The following is a 24,450-nucleotide window of genomic DNA, read 5'->3' as shown; positions in this document are numbered from 1 at the left end:
TCAGTGATGCCATCCAGCCATCTCATCCTCTGTCGTCCCCTTCTCCTCTTGCCCCCAATCCCTCCCAGCATCAGAGTCTTTTCCAGTGAGTCAACTCTTTGCATGAGGTGGCCAAAGGACTGGAGTTTCAGCTTTAGCATCATTCCTTCCAAAGAAATCCCAGGGCTGATCTCCTTCAGAATGGACTGGTTGGATCTCCTTGCAGTCCAAGAGACTCTCAAGAGTCTTCTCCAAAACCACAGTTCAAAAGCATCAAACTTCGGCGCTCAGCCTTCTTCACAGTCCAACTCTCACATCCATACATGACCACAGGAAAAATCATAGCCTTGACTAGACGAACCTTTGTTGGCAAAGTAATGTCTCTGCTTTTGAATATGCTATCTAGGTTGGTCATAACTTTCCTTCCAAGGAGTAAGTGTCTTTTAATTTCATGTCTACAGTCACCATCTGCAGTGATTTTGGAGCCCCAAAAAATAAAGTCTGACACTGTTTCCACTGTTTCCCCATCTATTTCCCATGAAGTGATGGGACCGGATGCCATGATCTTCGTTTTCTGAATGTTGAGTTTAAGCCAACTTTTTCACTCTCCACTTTCACTTTCATCAAGAGGCTTTTGAGTTCCTCTTCACTTTCTGCCGTAAGGGTGGTGTCATCTGCATATCTGAGGTTATTGATATTTCTCCCAGCAATCTTGATTCCAGCTTGTGTTTCTTCCAGTCCAGCATTTCTCATGATGTACTCTGCATATAAGTTAAATAAGCAGGGTGACAATATACAGCCTTGACATACTCCTTTACCTATTTGGAACCAGTCTGTTGTTCCACGTCCAGTTCTAACTGTTGCTTCCTGACCTGCATACAAATTTCTCAAGAGGCAGGTCAGGTGGTCTGGTATTCCTATCTCTTTCAGAATTTTCCACAGTTTATTGTGATCAATTCAGGAAACATTATTTGTTTCCTAAAGGCTGTACATCCAATTCAGCTGTGCTTGTGGAGGGTAGGGGAGGGTGTTCCCCACACCACAAACTCATTGTCCTACAATCCAACTCAATTTTGACATTATCTATCCAGAGATAGCATCAGCCTCCACAGGTTAAGGGCTTAGTTCTATTAACATAAGACCGTCTTTCTCCCCCCTCCCCCACCACCTCAGATGCCAACCACAGATCCAGGTTATCACCTATGCTTCTGACCCATTGGCTACAGATTGGACGTTTCTAAAATCCCCTTAGGTTTGTTTAGGAGAAGGCAATGGCACCCCACTCCAGTACTCTTGCCTAGAAAATCCCATGGATGGAGGAGCCTGGTAGGCTGCAGTCCATGGGGTCGCTAAGAGTCGGATATGACTGAGCGACTTCCCTTTCACTTTTCACTTTGATGCATTGGAGAAGGAAATGGCAACCCACTCCAGTGTTCTTGCCTGGAGAATCCCAGGGACGGGGGAGCCTGGTGGGCTTCCGTCTGTGGGGTCGCACAGAGTCGGACACGACTGAAGCGAATTAGCAGCAGCAGCAGCAGGTTTGTTTAACTTGCTAGAGCAGCTCACAGAAACATTTTTCTTACCAGATTCCCAGTTTATTATGAAAGGATATAACTCAGTAACAAGCAGATAGAAAAGTGCATAGGTCAAAATATGGGGAGAGGAAAAGGAGCTTCCATGCCACATCTGAAAAATCTACTCTCCTTGCATAGTCACATGTTCTTCAATTTGGAAGCTCTCCAGATCCTCTCCTTTAGGTTTTTATGGAGGCTTCAGTACATAGGCATTCCTGAGACTTCCCTGGTGGCTCAGACGGTAACGCGTCTGCCTATAGTGTGGGAGACCTGGGTTCGATCCCTGGGTCAGGAAATCCTCTGGAGATGGAAATGGCAACCCACTCCAGTACTCTTGCCTGGAAAATCCCATGGATGGAGAGCAGTAGTAGGCTACAGTACATGGGGTCGCAAAGAGTCGGACACGACTGAGCGACTTCACTTCTTCAGTACATAGGCATGACTGATTGAATCATTGCCTTGAGGTGATTGAACTCTATCTCCAGCCCCTCTTCCCTTCCAAGAGTTAAGGGGGTAGAGGGGGACAGGACTGAAAGTTCCTACTTTCCTTTAACAAGGTTGCTTTCCTGACAATAAGCAACCCCCTCCTGCACCTGCAATCTTTAGGGGATTTCCCCAAATCACCTCTTTTCACATAAACTCAGTTGTGATTTAAATGTGCTTGTCAAAAATAACAAGGCATTCATTTCACTTTTATGGCTCTGAAGTAATTTCAGGAAATGAAGAAAAAAGACTAACTATAATAACAAAAGTTGTTCCCATTGCTTTTATCATTTGGGAAATTCCAAGAGTTTCTGGAGCTCTGTGCCAGAAGTGGGAATGAAGACTAAATACATATTTTCTTATTATAAATCACAATATCACACTTTCTAAGTTCCTTTCCTCTGCTAAATTCTTTGATGCCAACTTTCACTAACAAATGTTTCTCCCTTTTTAAAAAGTAGATTTTATATGTCCCCCCAAATTTTCAAAAAGCATCTATCTTTTCTTGACTGATAGATATTAATTTGTAGAAACACAAATTTTATTAGACCTAATTGGTTAATACGCACCTATGAACATGGAATGCAGAGGATGTAGCTAGGGCAGCCACTTAGTAAACCAATTTGAGTAGTTAGTTGTTTGTAGAAGAGTGTTAGATGCACCTGAGAATACTTGTTTACTAAGAGCTCTTCATTCAGCTCAAAAAGGCATCATTTTTCAACTATCATCACCAAATACTGTTCACTGATAAAACAGCTATTTCAAATGCATTCTCTATTTTCAGAGAGGAAATTGACGCTTATGACTGGAAGTTCTACTCCAGAAGCCCTTGTTTTAGGAATGATGGCCTAAAATTGACAAGGGCTGTAGAAGTGTGAAATAAAATATAGTAAATTTCAATTGGTCTATTAATTAAAAGCAAAAAAAAACACTTTATCTGTACAGTGGTGATTTACCTTTGCTTCATTAATACTAAGAAAATGTCTAAAATGCTAAAAAAAAAATTCTGTTGGTATTGTACTTTGAAACACTCTTTTCCTTACCGAGTAACACTTTTCAACAAAATAAAATGTGTTCCTTATTATGATATTTGTAGTAGGGACATTACAAACATAACGAACTAGGACGTGCTAATTTCAGGTTTTGTTTCAAATTTAATGCCTCTTTTAATATGTAAAGCTATAAGCCTTACAATTGCAAATATTCAAATAATAGCTTTTCTATCAAGAGAACTAGTTCAGAAATTCCTTCCTAACCACTAATCTTCTTTAACTATGGAAAAAAGACTTAATTTGACCCAATTTTAATGTAACCTGAATATTATACACTGATTCTTCATTATATATTAACTGTTTTCTTCTCATTTGTCTTATTGACATAATGTATTTCATGTAATATGTACCTTCAATGTTAATATTTTAATATTTAATTTTTTACTTCTTAGGCATTAGCTATGGGAATGATGACAGAATACTACCATTATATCTTTACCACACTGGTAAGTAATTTTTGAAAAATATAAACATAATATTCTAAAGTTTCTTATAATGAATTTCAGGCTGAAAAATGGGTTTTGAGTGGGAAGAAGTAATATAATGGCAGCACTTTTATAGTTAGAATTTATTTTATTTTGATAAAACCCAAGAGGAATTATCATCACAGATAACTAATGATTCTTGGTGGGAAGGTGATGATTTTAAAATAATATAATTTCAGATATCAATTCAAAATAATGTGTCTTATTTTTATATTGCTTAGAAGACTTTCAGGACATCATGGATTTTAAGATTAGTTTGCTGAGAAATCAATGTTTTAGAAAAGCATAAATTCTTATGTTGTTAGCTCTATTGACTTAACAAAAATCACATTTATTTAAGCTGCTCCTTTAGTAGATTAAATTTCTACTTTGTTTTTGCATATGTTAAGTTGGATTTTTTAAGTATATATGAGCTAATTTGCACATAGCAAATTGAATATTACCTTTATCTTTTGTCTTTAATACTCACTACACAGTTTTTTCTTAATATGCATGCAAACCTGACTTTTGGTTTTTATCAAACCTACTTACTCTTAGCTCTATTTCTTACCAACACATTACCTGGTTTTCCATTCACTGTGAAACTGGTGTCTGTCTCTGTCCCTAGTTCTCTCCTGCCCGCCTCCCAGTACGAGAGTATTCCAAGTTTGGGCCTGTATCTTATTTTCTTTTATCTTCTTCAATTATTTTCTTCAAAAGTGGTATGTTTTTATAGATTTAATCATTACCTTTGTTCAGCTGAGATCTAAATGCCCATCTGTAACATTCCCGAATTGTTGTATATTGCTGCATTGCAGAGCATTCCTAATTGTTGTGGCTTTAATATAATTTCAAGTTATTTAAACCTTAATGCATTGTCCTCTCAATTGACTCATCTTCTGAATTCTCAAAACTTCTATTATCTTTGACTCCTGTATCCCCAACAAATTCTACTGATTTTTCCTCTGTAGTGTCTCTCAGTTCAGTTCAGTTCAGCCACTCGGTCATGTTAGACTCTTTGCTACCCCATGGGCTGCAGCATGCCAGGCTTAGGGTAGTGTCTCTAGTCTGCATCTTCTTGCAATCACTAGTATCACCAATGCTCTTTCATTGTTAACTCAAAAGTTTTCCAGTTGATCTTCTTGCTTTTAGGAGTCTTAAATTTATCAGAACAAATTATTAAAATTTAGTTGACCACAGTAGCTTCTTATAAAAACAATTCTTCTCCAATAAAGATGCTTCACACAGTAGGTTGTATTTTACCGTAAATACTAAGGTTAACTCTGCTGTATCTCTTTATTACTTCTTACCAGGTGGCTTTTTGCAGCCCATGGGAAACTTAGTCATGGGCTGATGGAGAATGAGTAGGAGCCTTCACTTGTCAGCAAATTATATTTCAATGCTTTGGAACTCAGTTATACCATAATCATAAGATTTTGGGAAATCAAAAATATCTCTTAAAAAGGAAAAAAAATGGGTAAAAAAAAAAAACTAGTATATATAGAACTCATTAGCTTATAATTGAGGGCCTTTTATAGTTTGAATCTAACCTAACTTCCCTACTTTGTTTTGTTGCTGTTCTCCTTTATGATTCTCTTATGGACAAAAATGGTTTAGTCTCCTGAGTAACTTTTATATTTTCTAATTTTTGTGTCTCTACTGACATTTGGTCTCCTTTTGCCTATCAAAAGCATGGCCATTCTTTAATGGCAGCTCAGATCCCATCTGCTCTATGAAGCTGTTCCTGACTATAAAAATTGATTGAAAATCATTTGTCTTGCTTCTGACTGCTTGCACTTGTGCTCTTTTGTCCCTTAGCATATATTGCATTGCTGTGTGTGTGTCTATATATATAGCCATACATATAGCCGTATATATAGCCAAAGAGAGAGAGACTCTCCTTGGCTAGACTGCAAACTTTGAATATTAAAAACCTGAAAGTTCCTTATTTTTTTCACAGCACACAGCAGAACTCAGGCTAGTGTCAGCTTCTCTTCAGTGAATTTAGTTCCTATATCTAGTCTAGGGCTTCCTTTGTGGCTCAGCTGGTAAAGAATCCACCCACAATGTGGAAGACCAGGGTTGGGAAGATCCCCTGGAGAAGGGAAAGACTACCAACTGCAGTATTCTGGCCTGAAGACTTCTGTGGACTGTATAGTCTATGGGATTGCAAAGAGTCAGATACAACTGAGCAACTTTCACTTCACTTAACTTCATCTAGTCTGTACAGTTGTCTGGGTCTAAGGCAAGCTATGCCCAGCCCAGGCCCGATGGCATTGATCTTGCCCTGCCTAATTCTCAGTGGTTCTCATTATTGATATTGTTGTCCTCAATATCTAAGGATGACTAATGCTAAGTCAAAGAGGGCAGAAGTCCCACATCTTGAATGTTCTCCCAGTGACATCTGACTGCCCTGACAGCTTTAACCTTCTGTCTCCTGGGGAACCCAAAGGGCAGATCCAGAGCATTCACTGTATAGAGAGTGGAAAGGGCAACCACAATCTAAAGGGTTATTTGTAGGGCAGTTGCTGAGTAGAGTGGAACTATCAGAGTTCTCTAACCGATAAGCCCAGTTTTGGTGACTTTTTTCCCTCAGCTTTGATATAATAAGCTAGAAGCCATATATCATAACTTATTTCTTAAAAATAAAAGGCAAGGCAAATAACACAAAAATGACAATCATCAAAGAAGTAAGTTATGGAAATACACTTATAGTCAGTTCAGTTCAGTTAAGTCGCTCAGTCGTGTCCGACTCTTTGCAACCCCATGAACCGCAGCACACCAAGCCTCACTGTCCATCACAAACTCCCAGAGTCCACCCAAACCCATGTCCATTGAGTCGGTGATGCCATCCAACCATCTCATCCTCTGTCGTCCCTTTCTCCTCCTGCCCTCAATCTTTCCCAGCAGCAGGGTCTTTTCAAATGCATCAGGTGGCCAAAGTATTGGAGTTTCAGATTCAAAATCAGCCCTACCAATGAACACCCAGGACTGATCTCCTTTAGGATGGACTGGTTCGATCTCCTTGCAGTCCAAGGGATTCTCAAGAGTCTTCTCCAACACCACAGTTCAAAAGCCTCAATTCTTCGGCATTCAGCTTTCTTTATAGTCCAACTCACACATCTATACATGACCACGGGAAAACCATAGCCTTGACTAGACAGACCTTTGTTGACACAGTAATGTCTGCTTTTAATATGCTATCTAGGTTGGTCATAACTTTCCTTCCAAGGAGTAAGCGTCTTTTAATTTCATGGCTGCAGTCACCATCTGCAGTGATTTTGGAGCCCAGAAAAATAAAGTCAGCCACTGTTTCCACTGTTTCCCCATCTATTTGCCATGAAGTGATGGGACCAGATGCCATGATCTTCATTTTCTGAATGTTGAGCTTTAAGCCAACTTTTTCACTCTCCTCTTTCACTTTCATCAAGAGGCTCTTTAGTTCTTCTTCACTTTCTGCCATAAGGGTGTTGTCATCTGCATATTTGAGGTCATTGACATTTCTCCTGGCAATCTTGATTCCAGCTTGTGCTTCCTCCAGCCCAGAGTTTCTCATGATGTACTCTGCATACTTATAGTCAGTTAAATGCAAAACACAAATGCATAAAATTTAAGGGCAAGCTATCCCTAACATAAAGAAGAAAGCTTGTGCAAACTTTACAGAAAGTTTGTAGAAAAGCCTATTGTTCCATTAATGGAATTGGAATAATATATATATATGTACATGTTTAAGTAGAGTATATATATGTATATGCACATTGACAAAACATGACAATAAGTGTATTTAAATCTTGGTGATTTGTGACATTAAACATCATTTGAAGCACTGTGGTGTTAACTATCCTAAGGGGAGCAAGAATATATGATTATTTCAATTATACTTGCCTATGGATATTTTCTCTTGATATTAACACAATGAAATTTTTCTTTTAGGACCTCTTTGCTCTTGATGTGGAACCCTATCGATACAGTGGTGTTAACATGACAGGGTTCAGAATATTAAATACAGAAAATACACAAGTCTCCTCCATCATTGAAAAGTGGTCCATGGAACGGTTGCAGGCACCTCCGAAACCCGATTCAGGTTTGCTGGATGGATTTATGACGGTATGAATACCCACTTTAAAGATAAGTTTGTGTAATTCAAAGTAATATTACATAAATTATGAATCCTCTGGATCCAAACTTTGGTTTAGTTATCAGTGTTAAAGGCATGCTATCAGAAACACAGTTGCAAATAATTCTATTAACAAAAATTATCTTAATCTATTTTACATGGTAATTTAGACTTTTATCCATGTATCTCAAAAAGCATTACAACTACTGTTAAAATACTACAATGTAAGGGATTTCTCTAGTTAGTTAGTGCCATATATAGGATAAATTAGAGACTTGAAAAGAAGATATTAACCTGAAAGTTATCCTCTAATCTTAACTACCAATATACAATTACTCTTCACCATGTTGATTTCTGATATCTGATGTCATATAAATGACAAAATTTTCCCCTGAACTTACTGTTTAAGTTTCCAGATTAACCAGTAATCACACTTGTTATTTTCAAGTCTTAGTTTTAAACCTAAAATCTACATTAATGCATAAACCATAAAAGGATACATTCTTATGTAACTTTAGTTGCTTATACCAGTTCTCCCAATGAAAATCTAATGCAATATAGGTACATAATTTCAAATTTTCTTATAGCTATGTTAAAAAGCATACACAAAAGATGAATTTCAATATTATTAATTTATTTTATTTAACCCATTATACCAAAAAATGTCATTGTTTATACAGTCAATATAAAATTATGAGTGAGATATTTTACATTCTTTTTTTTAACTAAGTCTTTGAAAGTTGGTTTGTACTTGGCACTTTATCTGTTAGTTCTGACTAGTCACACTTCAGGTTCTCAATAGCCAAATGTAGCTACTGGCTATCTTATAGGACCAAGTAATTTTATACTGTACTATTTAACAAATTCTAAATGTCTGATAAATTCTCATTAATCTATTTTCTTTAGACAAAGTTACCGCTGTAATTTAGAAAATAGCTCAGTACTTTGGCAATATTTGTATTTCCTAGGTCATTAAAAAGTATCTTTCTAAATGGAAACTTTGTAAGCAGAAACATCCTCTATCCTGATGTGTGGAAAAGCCTTTTCTATTATAGTTGCAATGTTCCCATTAATTGTTTCAATGGGGCTTCAAAGTATGTTTTTAATGTTGTAGCAAAATAAGGGAAAATTTGTTATTTCTTTTCCCTTTGAAGAAGATTTAGTAATACAAACTGAGTTTCTTCACAGAGACTGTGAAAATAAATAAAATAAACTACTAGAATTTGAAAATGTCTTATATCCACATTAATTAAAAAAAAAAAACTTATGAGGAGAATTCTACTCCTTTGTATAAAAATAGGTGATTGACTAGTTCTAGTATTTGGTTTTATCTTAAGTTATATTTGAGAGACTTTATTGGGAGGAAAATACATAACCTAAAAATGAAGGTATTTTTCCTCTGAAGTACATCCAGATTAAAAATAAAATACAACTAAGAATTAATTACAAATATTATAGTTTATCCCCAGTTTTAAGATGGTGAATCAAACTTTTGGCACCTAATAGACAATGTTACTTTTAAAAATTAAAATATATACTACCTTTTATATTATTTTAATCATGTATATATTTTTCCATATATGCTTTCTAACTCCTTTTACCTTTCTTTAATTTCAAGATGGATTTTGTTATTCATTATTCAAAATGTTGTTGAATGGTTTTAGGTAAAGTATATTAATAAGTATCATGACAGTCTTAACACTTTCATACTTTAAGACTTCCACTGATGTGTCCAAGAATTAGTGTCCTTTTTTATATATATCAGAATCACAAAAATTATCCAGCCTTACTTTTGTACTCTCTGTATTTCTGTGTGATTCCTGTATGGTGCTACATGTCATCCCCTGAAAATTCAAATAACTTAAGTAGACTATTGAAAGAAGATAAATTCAAAGGAAGGTAAATTAATTTCTTGTCTAGAAAGGTAAGGGCTCTCAGAGAGAATTGATTTTCATAAAATGGATCAAAAAGACAAGAGTGTTAGGATGAATGCAGTTTGGGTTTTTTCTTTCTAGTCCATTCCTCAGTTCTGCCCTTCTTCTGTACTGACAAGTAATTTAGTGGGAATGGAAAAGTGATAGAACAAAAATGCATTGATGAGAAAATTATTAGCCTATTTATTGAAAATTCTGGGCATTGTATATAATCCATAGATATTGACATCTTCAGAAGAATTTTTAATGCCAACACTCTCTTCTTTGTTGTAGTCATGAAATAACTTTTCAAATAGATCTTAAATAAGAAAAAAAAAGAAAGTATAAGAGATAATTGCCTCTTTATTTATATATTTTTATTTGAGTTTCTGGAAAATATAAGTTTCATCAGAAGGCTTAAAGGAGAACATTTTTTAAATGAATGACTGAAGATAAATTTCCCTATGTGAGTATTTTCTGGAAATTTTTTACCTAAAAATGTCTGCCAGCTATTTATGTTTTTATATTTATAAATAGAGCATGGAACACAAAGTATTTTGGAAATAAACATAAAATTTGCTATCAAAATAAAGACCTTTTAAAATGGATGCAGACTGATGACTTTTTTTTTTTTGCAGTTTTCCTTTTGGAAAATTGACATTATCTTTAAAAAATATTTTCATTATATAGTATTGTATAATATAAAAGATTATATATAAGATATTTTATTATATGAAATTAATTAATTATAAATAGTGCAGGCTTATTAAAAAAAAAAAAACAGTATGAGATCTGTATAAAAATGTTGGTATATTTATACCTTGTATGAGTATTCTTTTTCTTTTCCATTTAAGTTTATATTGTAAGCATTGTCCTAGTTATTAAAGGAAAAGAAATTAATAAGCTATTTGCTCTGTGAACAGAGTAAGGAAATTAAGAGGATTCTAGTTAGAAAAGAGAAGAATTATAGCCTAGTATTGTAAAGTTGGCAACATTCCCTTTAGTCAGTTCATGAGATCTCAGTGTTTATATATCCCTTGTTCTTTTTTTTCCCCCTATGGTCCCATTAAGAAATAGATTATCAGCAAAATCCCTAGAGTTGGAGCAAGACCTATTATTATCAGTATCATAGTCATTTGTCACTATGTAAGATCACAGTGCTTAGACTTTCACTTTCTTTATATGTGAGCTATAAAAAGGAACAATGAATGAGATTCATAAGAATTTTTCTGGTTGACTTAGCACCTTAATTGACCCCTGGGCTAAGTGTTTATCTGCTAAGTGACTTGAATACAAGACTATTTCTCCCATAGTTGTAGTTCCTTCTTCAATGGTCTGGGACATCTTGTTAAAGGTATTAATGTTAGTAGTAGCTCAGTAGAACTTTATCTTTATTTGGTATAAACCCAATCAGGAAACCAAGTCACATAGTACATCCAAGCCTGATCTCATCAGGAAGGAAGGAAGCCCAACCCTCTTCCTTCACACAGATAAGAGTTTTGTTTTTAACTCCCATCACCTTTCTTCCACTCTTCCCCATGCCCACAAACTGCCAGCCAGGTAGTGCTTTAAGGATCTTCCCTAAAGGACATGGCTACCAACTCCTTGGAGAATCCAATGGACAGAGGGGCCTGGCAGACTACAGTCCATGGAGTTGCAAAGAGTCAGACGCAGTTGAGCAACTAACACAGACATGAACCCACATCCTAAAACCCTTTCTCTACTGCTCATCCTTTATTAATTATTTTACATATCCATCCCCTTGGGAGTGGGAAAGTCCCCTTCAGTGAACATTATCACTGTCCTTTACCCCATAATCAAATGGCATTTCACCCCATCTTCTGACCAGATGTCTATTTTCCCAGGCACAATTACCATAGGGTGGGAATTCACTTTTTTGAACTCATCAGAGTTTGGCAATGGTTACATTCATCATTGATTTACTGAGTTTCCAGCAATCTTAGGTTAAGATAATAAAATCTAGTACAAACACCTCAAGGTAAATTTTAAATTCAGCTATATCCTGGAACTCCTTCCCAGTGCTCCCAATATGCCATGCATCTTTTTTTTGTTTCTTAATTAGAGGATAATTACTTTACAATACTGTGATGGTTTCTGCCATACATCAGCATGAATTGGCATTAGGTATACATATGTCCCCTCCCTCGTGAATACGCCATGAATCTTAATAATTAACAAACCTGTAATCCAGGTAGCTTACAAATACCATTCTTAATGTTGATATATAATACTACATGTGTTCCTTGACAAGGTTGCAACACATACATTATTATTGCAACACATATCAATAATGACTGTTGATTGGCTTTGTCATTCAAATTACTATAGGGAGGTTATTGATTTTGGAAATTGAAACTCTAAGATATTTACTTCTTCATTTTCTTTCTCTTCTCTTCACATCCATCCAACAATCAAACACTGTCAAATTTATTGTATCAATATCTTTCTTAACTGTATTCTCTTTCCACCCCCGGAGCTATGCCTTGATTAAGGACCCGATGGTCTCTCCCTTAGCTGTTGGAGTCGTCTCCTCACTGAATTCCACTCCTAACATCTCTCCTACACTTACCTTTTTCCTAGTGTGATCTTACCAAAACATTACCTGTGACTCCTTGTCATTTGCTAGGTGAAATTTTGAGCTCATTTGCCAAGCCTTCAAGGCCTTCCATGATCTGGCTTCTGCTATTTGTCCAGCCTCATATTTGCCTACTCTCTGTTCTTCCATCTCACCATCTCACCCTGGCTGAATCAGCAGTGCTGATACACCTCCTTATTTTAGTACAGAATATCCTCATCATCTGAACCACTTACCCCTGTTTGAATGTCTGGTGTATTCCTCCTCACGCTGTAATTTTCAGGACTTAGGTAGCATTTTCTATGAATTTACTCTGAGTCCTCTAGATATTTCAAGCATGTGCACCTTTATTTATGCATTTGATATACAACTTCATGTTAAAATTTAACTCTGGGACTTTCGTTTGTTTTCAAGTCCCTTTCTCAATAGATTGTAGGCTATTTCAAGGCCAGAATTAGGTTTTGTCTGTCATTCTTGAAGGCCCTAGACTAAGTTCAGTAACCAATGCAAAGCAGGGGCTCATCATGAGGGATGACTGTGTGCCTGAATAAATGTGTAGGTTAATTTATTTTAATCATGCTGCATATGTATTCTAATCATTTCCCCAAATGTGTTCTGGAGAGCTTTTTTTAATCTACCTACTAGTATTTTATTATCAAGATATACAATCACTTAGAAAATCCAATTAGGCTAGTCTCAATTATTTGCTAGAATAATACTTGAAAAGACAAAAAATTAGAAGTGCTTTTGATTAAATAGTGAAAATTTAGTGAGTTAGAGTAGTTCCCATTCTCTTTTACAAAAGAAGGGAGGATATTTAGAAGGGAGGTGAGTCTTTATGTATTTAAATTCCAGTGTCCTCCTAATTAAACATTATTTCTTTATAAAAACAGACCATGATCCATAAACTGTTATTTCTTTCATCATTTGATTTACTTAAAACATAATGACCTGCATATACCTCCACAGCAGGGAGTTAGGTCATGAAATAAGGGGGCACAAATGATCACTCTGTTGCTGTACAAAGATTTACCTTTAGAAAAGTCAATGAAAATAGTACTGCAGAGAAATAAAGAATGAATGGCAGGCTGTCCTTTGTTGCTAGAATTACAATCTGCCTTAGCTGTTGTCTGCTTGTCTTAATTAGTTGTAGCTACTTTATTTGATTCAGTTGAAATGAGAATAAATACAGGACTTTGCCAGACAATGGGTCAAACTAACTTGCCATTTTTTAATCAATGAAGACATTTTCAAAAGGGTGGTTTTATTTCATATGCCACTACAATATCAAAAGTATAAAAAGTAACACAATAGTGAATTAATTATCCTTTCTTTGATCAGCTTTATTCATGAGTATGTTGTACACAATACTCTGGATTTTATACCAGGAACTCAGGGTAGTAATGAAGTCAGTACTTCTGTTTCCTCAAAGAACTTAGGGAACTGACAAAATCAAAAGACTGTGGATGTCTTACTGATCGCATCTCGTATCTTTATCAGTACAAAAATCATATTCCAACTTTAATTTTTAATTTCAAACTGTATTTCTTTAGTTGTTCTAGTTCCTAAATTCTCTTTCAAGTTCTTGTTAAAATCCCTTGTTTTCCACACTATTTTGTGACAGCAAGGACAAATATATATATTTACCAGGGACTTTAGATAACTTCTTAGCATTTTGCTGAAAATGTGTAACATTTCACAAAGTTTATTTGCATAACTGATATTTTCACTCTGGTCTTTACCACAGAAGAAATGTTTTGTGGTCTGTATTATAAATGAATATGGCAGAAAATATTTCCATAAGATGTTTCAGGGTATGTAATGAAGTCATAAGCACAACACATTTACATTTGTATATGACTGATTTAATGAATAATAAAAGGACATGAGTATGTGGCATGAATAAGAGAATGGTCTTGTATTTCTTCACTTTATATACCTATTAATCTTCCTTTATATACTAAGCTGCAAGTTGAATCTGAATATAAATAATTGAGATGACTTGGCAACCTCCATTTTCCATTAACATGGAAGATTCCATTTAATTGCCTTTGTTCACTGGCACATTAAATAATCAGCATTTATATACAGCTGATAGAGAGATGAAGTTTCCATTTTAAGTAACTGTTTTTTACATGAAAGATGGCAGTAATGCACTTCCTTCATAGTTGTGTTATTTTTTAGGTCAATTTTAAAACCTTCCACTTGGAAAAAGTAAGATTGAATCAAAAGACTTGCTATCCTGAAAATCAAAATTTATCTTCAAAGCATTGATCTGAGATCACGTACTACAAACTTGTAAAGGATTAATAGACTTCTGTTCACAGTTTTCCTCAGCTCTTTATTGTATATTTAATAGCTACATAGTTACTTATGTATGTAAATAATCACAGAGGGTATGAGGAAGTGTATTTAAACAAAAGTCTGTGTTGTTCAGAATGAGGGTCCCTCAAGTGATAGTCAATGACAAGAATACCTAGAGAAGATGATGGCCAATTTTCTGACAAGAGGGCAAAGTTCAACATTCCAGAGTCTGGAAATTGCAACATTCTGAGATTTATGACTTCACATTTGTACTGATCATCAGGATAGAATTGAAGCAATGAATGTAACCTTGAAATTAAGAAAAAAAAAAGAACAAAGAACAAGAACTTCCAAGCAGATCTTAGAGGTAAGGAGTCATCCAATTTGGGAAAGCAAATACAGTGCCCACTACAAAGGGAATGTGCGTGCATGCTCAGCTGCTCAGCTGTGTCCAACTCTTTATGACCCTATAGACTGTAGTACACCAGGCTCCTCTGTCCATGGGATTCTTTAGGTAAGAATACTGGAGTGGGTAGCCATTCCTTTTTCCACAGGATCTTCCTGACCCAAAGACGTAACCCACATCTCCTGCATCTCCTGAATTCCAGGCAGGTTCTTTATCCACTGAGCCACCTGGGAAGCCAACAAAGGGAGGTTCATGACATTGTACAGGAGACAGGGATTAAGACCATCCCCATGGAAAAGAAATGCAAAAAAGCAAAATGGCTGTCTGGGGAGGCCTTACAAAGAGCTGTGAAAAGAAGAGAAGTGAAAAGCAAAGGAGAAAAGGAAAGATATAAGCATCTGAATGCAGAGTTCCAAAGAATAACAAGAAGAAATAAGAAAGCCTTCCTCAGCGATCAATGCAAAGAAATAGAGGAAAACAACAGAATGGGAAAGACTAGAGATCTCTTCAAGAGAAATAGAGATACCAAGGGAACATTTCATGCAAAGATGGGCTCGATAAAGGACAAAAAAGGTATGGACCTAACAGAAACAGAAGATATCAAGAAGAGGTGGCAAGAATACACAGAAGAACTGTACAAAAAAGATCTTCAAGACCCAGATAATCATGATGGTGTGCTCACTGACCTAGAGCAAGACATCCTGGAATGTGAAGTCAAGTGGGCCTTAGAAAGCATCACTATGAACAAAGCTAGTGAAGGTGATGGAATTCCAGTTGAACTATTTCAAATCCTGAATGATGATGCTGTGAAAGTGCTGCACTCATATGTCAGCAAATTTGGAAAACTCAGCAGTGGCCACAGGACTGGAAAAGGTCAGTTTTCATTCCAATCCCAAAGAAAGGCAATGCCAAAGAATGCTCAAACTACCGCACAATTGCACTCATCTCACACGCTAGTAAAGTAATGCTCAAAATTCTCCAAGCCAGGCTTTAGCAATATGTGAACCATGAACTTCCTGATGTTCAAGCTGGTTTTAGAAAAGGCAGAGGAACCAGAGATCAAATTGCCAACATCCGCTGGATCATGGAAAAAGCAAGAGAGTTCCAGAAAAACATCTATTTCTGCATTATTGACTATGCCAAAGCCTTTGATTGTGTGGATCACAATAAACTGTGGGAAATTCTGAAAGAGATTGGAATACCAGACCAACTGACCTGCCCCTTGAGAAATCTGTATGCAGGTCAGGAAGCAACAGTTAGAACTGGACATGTAACAACAGACTGGTTCCAAATAGGAAAAGGAGTACGTCAAAGCTGTATATTGTCACCCTGCCTATTTAACTTATATGCAGAGTACATCATGAGAAACGCTGGGCTGGAGGAAACACAAGCTAGAATCAAGATTGCTAGGAGAAATATCAATAACCTCAGATATGCAGATGATACCACCCTTATGGCAGAAAGTGAAGAGGAACTAAAAAGCCTCTTGATGAAAGTGAAAGAGGAGAGTGAAAAAGTGGGCTTAAAGCTGAACATTCAGAAAACGAAGATCATGGCATCCGGTCCCATCACTTCATGGGAAATAGATGGGGAAACAGTGGAAACAGTGTCAGACTTTATTTTGGGGGCTCCAAAATCACTGCAGATGGTGACTGAAGCCATGAAATTAAAAGATGCTTACTCCTTGGAAAGAAAGTTATGTCCAACCAAGATAGCATATTCAAAAGCAGAGACATTACTTTGCCAACAAAGGTTCGTCTAGTCAAGGCTACGGTTTTTCCTGTGGTCATGTATGGATGTGAGAGTTGGACTGTGAAGAAGGCTGAGCGCCGAAGAATTCATGCTTTTGAAGTGTGGTGTTGGAGAAGACTCTTGAGAGTCCCTTGGACTGCAAGGAGATCCAACCAGTCCATTCTGAAGGAGATCAGCCCTGGGATTTCTTTGGAAGGAATCATGCTAAAGCTGAAACTCCAGTACTTTGGCCACCTCATGCAAAGGTTGACTCATTGGAAAAGACTCTGATGCTGGGAGGGATTGGGAGCAGGAGGAGAAGGGGACGACAGAGAATGAGGTGGCTGGATGGCATCACTGGCTCGATGGACATTGAGTCTGAGTGAACTCCGGGAGTTGGTGATGGACAGGGAGGCCTGGTGTGCTGCGATTCATGGGGTCGCACAGAGTTGGACACGACTAAGCGACTGAACTGAACTGAAGAAAATAAGCAATTGCTTTTTTTTTTTTTTAAACTGGAGTTGGTCCTCATGTTAGAATAAGGCTAACAGCAAGTTTAACATATTGTTAAGTGTCCTGGATTAGAGAAATGGATTGGAAAACAGTGGAAGATAAAGCTGGAATAAAAGTTTTACGTATCAATTAATCAATTATTTTAAATGTACACTATTTACCATATAGGAGTTCAGAATAAAATCAACATAAAATAGTAGTTGAAATTATTAAAAACAGAAAGTAAGAGATGACATTGAGGGCCTATAAATAATAAGAAATATTACTCAGATACATATTCCTAATAAACTGCAGAAAATTCCTGGGGAAGCAAGGGTAATTGTTATAAAAGACAGTATTTCTCTTCACTGGATCTGTTTCTAAAATGGAAAGACAGAGTGGATCTATTTATAAAATGTACAAAATATGTTTTCTGGCTATTTTGCTTTGAGAGTAAAATACTCGCTACATTCTGTAATTGAGTATAGAGTACAGAATGAGAGGTAGGAGACTGGTCATAAGTACTATCAAAACTATGTTTTCCTGTATTATTCCATTTTTATTCATAATTTTAGGAATTTATTTTAGGCATTTTATTTTTCCTTTTCATAATTTTGGAATTTATTTCTAATAAATGTTAAATGTAATATTGATAAAAGATATCTTGGCCTTACTAAATCTTTACACAATAAAGATTTAAAAATAATAAATAGTAATATAAATTTTCATTTATTTAAGTGCTCATATTTATATGCCTTATATAAAAACAATATAACATGTATATTAAGGATTTATATAAATTTCTATCTAGATGCTGTTGAATCTAGTATATATATAGTAAGCTATATATTTTTATTTATTTACTAGAAAGAGTGATACTGGCTGAAATATTAATAGTATAATTAGCATTTATAATGTATTACCTGAAGATACTAAATATATATAAAATTTTGCTAGATTTTCATTATGAAATGTTAACTATAAACTATTTATTTATAAATACTTGACACATTAAACTATAACCATAACCTGCCATGCTCTTCAGTCCATCATATTCTCCAGTCAGGAATACTGGAGTGCATTCTCCAGGGGATCTTCCCAACCCAGGGATTGAACCCAGGTCACCTACATTGCAGGCAGATTCTTTACCAATGAGTAGGCAGTCTACTAAACATAACTGTAAAACTATTCGTTTATAAAAAACACATTTAACTATAAAATTCATTAGTTTTGGACTCAATGTGCTGTGCTTAGTCGCTCAGTCATGTCCAACTCTGGGACCCCATGGACTGTAGCCCGCCATGCTCCTCTGTCCATGGGGATTCTCCAAGCAAGTATACTGGGATCTTCCCAATCTGTGGATCGAACCCACATCTCCCGCATTGCAGGTGGATTCTTGAGCATCTGAACCAGCAGGGAAGCCTTTGGACTCAATACTTCTGCCAAATTTTAACTGATTTTCCTTCTTCACTACTGTGATTTGTAAGAAACAAATTTCAGCTTTTTGTGTCATGCTCAATTTTAGAGGATTTTATTTAAAAATTGAGATAGATGGAAAATATTGCAAAGAAATTGACAACCTTATATAATAAAATTTACATTGTATATAGTAAACAACTATTATAACTGATATTTTCCATATAAATATATACCATAGTAGATGTTGCCCTCTTTTTTGTTTTTAAATTACCCTGCTTTGTATCTTTGGAGAAGGCAACGGCAACCCACTCCAGTACTCTTGCCTGGAAAATACCATGGACGGAGGAGCCTGGGAGGCTACAGTCCATGGGTTCGTTACCAATGCAGAAATTCTCTTGCTTAATCCAAAAAAATTACCTGATTCTGTTAGTAGAAATAAGAGCATACACATATTAAAGTGTGAATATTAAGAACCGTAGGAAGTATAAGAGTCCTAGGAAATTTGATCCAAGCAATGACTTTGCATATAAACTTTGAATCTAGTTCCTGTTGCATGGTATCATTTGTATTGACAATCTCTGTTATAAAATAGCCTAATTGTGAAATCTATTTAGTGCTTACTACATCCTAGGGCTATTATTGCCTTGTAACAACGTCATGGGGACAGTTGTAATCCTCATTTTACAGATGCATATACATAGAATATTAGATTATATACAAAGGAACATCCCAAGACTATAGTCAGAAGCATATAAAAGAATCCTTAAGCATCCAGAGGTAAAAGTTTTGTGTGTATGTGTGTGTGTGTGTGTGTGACTCAGTCATCTCTGACTCTTTGTGACCCTGTAGACTGCACCGGTCAGACTCCTCTGTCCATGGAATTCGCCACGCAGGAATATTGAAGAGGGTTGCTGTTCCCTTCTTCAGGAGATCTTCCCAACTCAGGGATCGAACCCAGGTCTCCTGCACTGCAGGCAGATTCTTTACCATGTGAGCCACCAGAGAAGCCCGGAGCTAAAAGTTAGGCATGATTAAGTCAAAACCAGAAAAGAATGTTACATGTATTGTTTATTCTTAAACTTTAATATATAGTGCTACATACCACTTCGGGTTGAGATGATGTAGTTGGTCAACTAAATTCTTTCATTTCCTTCACAAATAGATTAAACCAAGAGAGAACAGAAGCCAACATCTGAATCCAATTTCTAACCCTATCTAATACTGTTATTTTAAGCAAGTTACTTAATTAACCTCTTTGAGCCTCACTTGTCAAATAGAAATAATAAATTTTAGTGTGTTGTCCTAAGGATCGAAGATATAATGAATTAACATAGAAAAATATTGTAAACCTATCCAACTTTTTATAAGTATAAGCTGTATTATTGCTTCCTCTTAAAATCTCAATGCCTTACAAATATAAAACAAATTTTGAAACAGTGCTTATAGCTTAATTAATTCAATCATATTATTTCAGCATCTTTTGTTATCTCTTATATACAGCAGCACTGTAATAGATATGTGGTGTGTGTGTGTGTGTCTGTTGGATGGTTAATTGGCATGGAAACCTTGAGAAGCATTCACACAGAATCTTCTTAGTACTAGAATCTACTAGTCTTTTCAAAAAAATGAGCCCAATTGTGAAAATTTAAAATGCTCTATTTGAATGATACATCTTTATTTAACATGTTTTAATATCTAGTTAGAAGTTTATGAAATTGTATGTGCCATTTATTTCCTATGTCAGGTCACTTCTTTTTTAGGTTGAGAAGATGGCTTGTCAAGCACAGAATTAAAGGATGGGTTTTTACTTGAGATTTTTATGCCAATTATAGAAGACTATGAAATCACTTCTGTTCTCATTTTAGGACAAAATTTTTGGAATCAGAATCATCTGTCTATTGATACCAAGGTCTGCTTATTAAATCTTCCTTTGTAAACTTCTGCTAACCATTTAGCATCTTTGAGCCTCAATTACCTTATCTATTTAAAGCAAACAGTAATGCCTACATCAGAGAATCACTATTAAAATTAAATATATAACTTTTCTACTGCTCAAAGACAGTGTCTAGTACATAGTAAGTCCTCCAAAAATGTTATTTGTTTACTTTAAGGCAAATACTATCTCTGCACTTTAACATAAGTGCTATTTCTATTCAGGGTAAAACTCACATTCTCAAAGTCTATTGATTCCCTGTTTGTACATATATAACAATTGAATTAGGATTCAACTGTGTAAATACTAGCAGCTTCCCTGGTCGGTCAATGGTAAAGAACCCACCTGCCAATGCAGGAGACGGGGATTTGATCCTGGGTTGGGAAGATCCCCTGGAGAAGGAAATGGCAACCCACTTCAGTATTCTTGCCTAGGAAATCCCTATGGGATCACAGAGAATTGGACAGGACTCAGTGGCTAAAACAACAAACAAAAAGTCTAAATACTACTTTGAAAAAAATCTAGGAGTAGGTAGCTGCTTACTTTGATGCTCTGGATGAGATGAATGAATGACATGTATCATCACCAGTTTTTCTACCAAATTATTGATGTTTATTTCATCTCACTGCTACCTAAGTACTTGTGTTTAAATTAGAAAGTTTTTTTTTTAAAGTGTAGTCCATACAATTTTGTGATATAAAAGCCTAAGAAATGGTCAAAGATCTACTCTGAAGCACTAATTTCTAAGATATGCTTAGCCAACTCTTTAAATCAACATTAATAAATCAAAAGAATATTTCAGACAAAATGAAATGAGAGTTTTAGGGTGAATATGCCTAAGGGATATTAGGAATTCTCTTGCTCTATTATGCAGAGAGGAAATATTATGTTGATCTTTCATTTGCCTTTCTAAAAGAATTCATAAATATTTTATTCATTAATCTTCAGATACCCTGTGACCAAATTGAACCAGAAGGGAAAAGTGAAATTATTGAACAGACACAGATGTTGAAATGATACCAAATTGATCCTTCATGAAAGTCCTGTATATTGTTACTCATTCATACATTCTCCAAATAGTTATTGCATACCTATATATGTGATTTGTGTTAATAAATCATGTGGATGATAAGAAAATGTCTATATTTAAATGTATTATATATTATACGATATATGCACCTGAGGGATTATCAACTAAGTAAGAGAAGTAAAACATAGCCTTAAATAATAAAAAAAATGCTGACATATAATAAGGAATATTTTTCAGAAAACTGTGTGTTTGGAAGGGAGTTAATCTACCTTGTGTTAAGGATGTAATTAAAACTTCACATAAAATCACAGCTTCAGAAGGGTTACATACCCAAGTTAACAGGAAGAACTGTTCTCTTTCTTTGCAGTCCCCTCACTGGACGTTGTCAAAAAACCACCATCTTGTGATGAACTCAGGAAACTGAGAGACTTGATCAGGCTGATCAATCCAATTGATGGAGCCACAGGCTCCACTGTGGGATGCCCCACTCACATGGGCCCTGTTCAGGCTGGAGCATTCCATAGCTGCTCCCCGTTTGAGGCACTGCAGAAAGTAGTAGAGCAATCCTGGTGCTGCTGCTGTCTTTGGGGTCTTTGTATTTCTGCTGAAAATGAGGCTGGCAAATGATCATCTCTATTCCCTCATGAGTCTATCGCCTCATGTGTTAGGGGCTATTTTTGCCAATAATCTCTCCCCATCCTGTCTGGTCACTCACCTCTGGAACTAGGGCTCAAGTTCATTCTCAGCTTGGCCTGCCTTCCCACTTTCAGCTTTTCAGTTACTTAACTCTTTAATTTATGCAACAACTTGTACCCGAGAACCTGCCTATATTGCCAGGGTGGCTGAATTTATAGCCCCTGTCAATAGTCACCAGCCCTCCTTCAGTTCTTCCAGGCCTTGTCTGGACTGTGGCCTCTCTCAGCTGCGAGTGTTTCCTCTCATCTGACTGCACTAGGGTAGCCTCCATCTCAGAGGGTATTCTAGATTGTGATCTTGATTGTTTTTCTCCTAGGAGTTTCTTTGACTCTTTTGCAAATGTTCCCACTTCCTTCCCAGCAACTTTCAAACCCTCAGTATTAAGGAATGGAGAAAAGAGTGGTCTCTATAAAACCAAATGCACAGTTGCTATGGCTGCCACAGAGATAGTGCAGAGTGGGCTATCGTCTACTTCAATACCTTTCTTTTAAAAAGTCACTCAGTGGATCTACTCAGAAACAGAAAACCTATACCAAGAGAATTTGATGTTTCCATCATTCAACATAGAGCTAGATTAATAGTTATTATATCATTATTCCATCACGACAAGTAGTGGACACACCTGCTGCATGGTTGTAAGAATCTGTAACAGTGGTGTCTTTGGGAAGTTTGGTGATGTTGAGAAGGGAGTTTTGAACGAGGTGGTGCTTGAGCTGGATCTTGAATGTGAATTTGAACACAAATAGCATTTTGATAAGATTAGATGAGAGCAGGAGAGCCATGTTAGAAGAAGAGAATGGGAAGTCATGAAATGTTTTAGAATGGGACTGTGCAATAAGAGTAATATTTACATTTACTATATATCCATTCTTTGTTAAACATTATGCTATTTGTGGTAATTGGAGAAGGCAATGGTACCCTACTCCAGAACTCTTGCCTGGAAAATCCCATGGATGGTGGAGCTTGGTAGGCTGCAGTCCATGGGGTTGCTAAGAGTTGGACATGACTGAGCGACTTCACTTTCACTTTTCACTTTCATGCATTGGAGAAGGAGATGGCAACCCACTCCAGTGTTCTTGCCTGGAGAGTCCCAGGGACAGGGGAGCCTGGTGTGCTGCTGTCTCTGGGGTCACACAGAGTCAGACACAACTGAAGCGACTTAGCAGCAGCAGCAGCAGCAGCATACTTGCCTCACACTCTCTCTGATTCTTACCAAAGTCATGCAAGATAAGCATTGTTTTTCGCTTTATAGATGATGGACCTGAGCTCAGATATGCTTAATATGTTGTCCAAGGACACTGAGCTCAGGTCTAGACCTTTCTAACTTGATAGCTTGTGCTCTTCCTGCTCCACCTTAAAAGGCTCATCTGGTGGCTCTGAGGGAGTGCATTGGACTTAACACAGTACTAGGCAGGAAGCTGTAATTCAAGTCAGCAGTAATAGTGACTAAAAAGTAGAGCAACGAGATTTCAAAGGAACAAGTGAATGGAGATGCCTTTTTGAGGTCAGTAAGAACAAGGAGACAAAAAATGCTTTTCAGCTTTTCAACTTAGGTGACTGGGAGAACAATAGAGTTTTTAACAAAAATGGGGCCATCTGTAGGGGAAGTTGGCTTCGAAAGGGGATGGCATTGTCTACAGACCTATAGAATTTGAGATAATGGGAGGAGGACCTGGTGGAAAGTTAGAAGCCACAATATTGTTTCCTATTGAGGTAATGCCTCAGTTTCTTTCTCAGAAATAGAGGGAAACATCCTAGTTCTATGGGTAGATGTTTGCAATCCTAAAGATATGATCTAGCCAAAATTTTTGGCCATCTAGACTAAGCAGCCCTGGAGGTGAGAAAATTTAAGTCATATCGAATATCAGTAAAGAATTACTGCATCTTTTAGTGCTTTTGTTTCTCAGTAGTTCTGCCAGAATAGCCTGAGGCTCTACAGCGAATACATCTCAGGTTCCGGCAATGTGCCTTGGGAAAAAAGATGTTAATTTGAATTCTGGTCCTGGTTTTCAAGGAAAATATTACTCCTGCTAAATGTTGCCTTTAAAAATCAACTTTTCAGACTCTATTCTCAGCCTTTAAATATTTATTCCTCTCTCTAAATCCTTTACTTTATCAAAGGGAAAAGGGAAATGAATAAGTGATAAATTAAAGACTGTGAAATGCTTTTCAAATATGAACTTCTCTAGCCCCTAAGGCAGGTGCACATGAATTTAACTGACAAAAAGTCATGCCCAGTTTTCCAGGTCTGAGAGCCTGCT

At 36.4% G+C, this 24,450-nt stretch overlaps 1 protein-coding gene across 5 annotated transcripts in view; it reads left to right on the top strand.

Annotated features, from left to right (window-relative positions):
- The window catches only part of GRIK2 (glutamate ionotropic receptor kainate type subunit 2), a 739,106-nt gene that overhangs the window by 348,036 nt on the left and 366,620 nt on the right, over positions 1-24,450 (top strand). For all 5 annotated transcript variants that reach the window (XM_070377125.1, XM_070377124.1, XM_070377121.1 and 2 more), the window contains exons 5-6: positions 3,481-3,534; positions 7,486-7,659. In XM_070377125.1, the coding sequence (XP_070233226.1) occupies positions 3,481-3,534; positions 7,486-7,659 (228 nt within the window). The remainder of the gene's footprint in view (positions 1-3,480; positions 3,535-7,485; positions 7,660-24,450) is intronic.

This window comes from Bos mutus, chromosome 9 (genome assembly GCF_027580195.1).
Source record: "Bos mutus isolate GX-2022 chromosome 9, NWIPB_WYAK_1.1, whole genome shotgun sequence".
In the NCBI taxonomy this organism is placed as follows: domain Eukaryota; kingdom Metazoa; phylum Chordata; class Mammalia; order Artiodactyla; family Bovidae; genus Bos; species Bos mutus.
The sequence above is the reverse complement of the archived record's forward strand: the minus strand, read 5'-3'. Positions and strand labels throughout refer to the sequence as shown.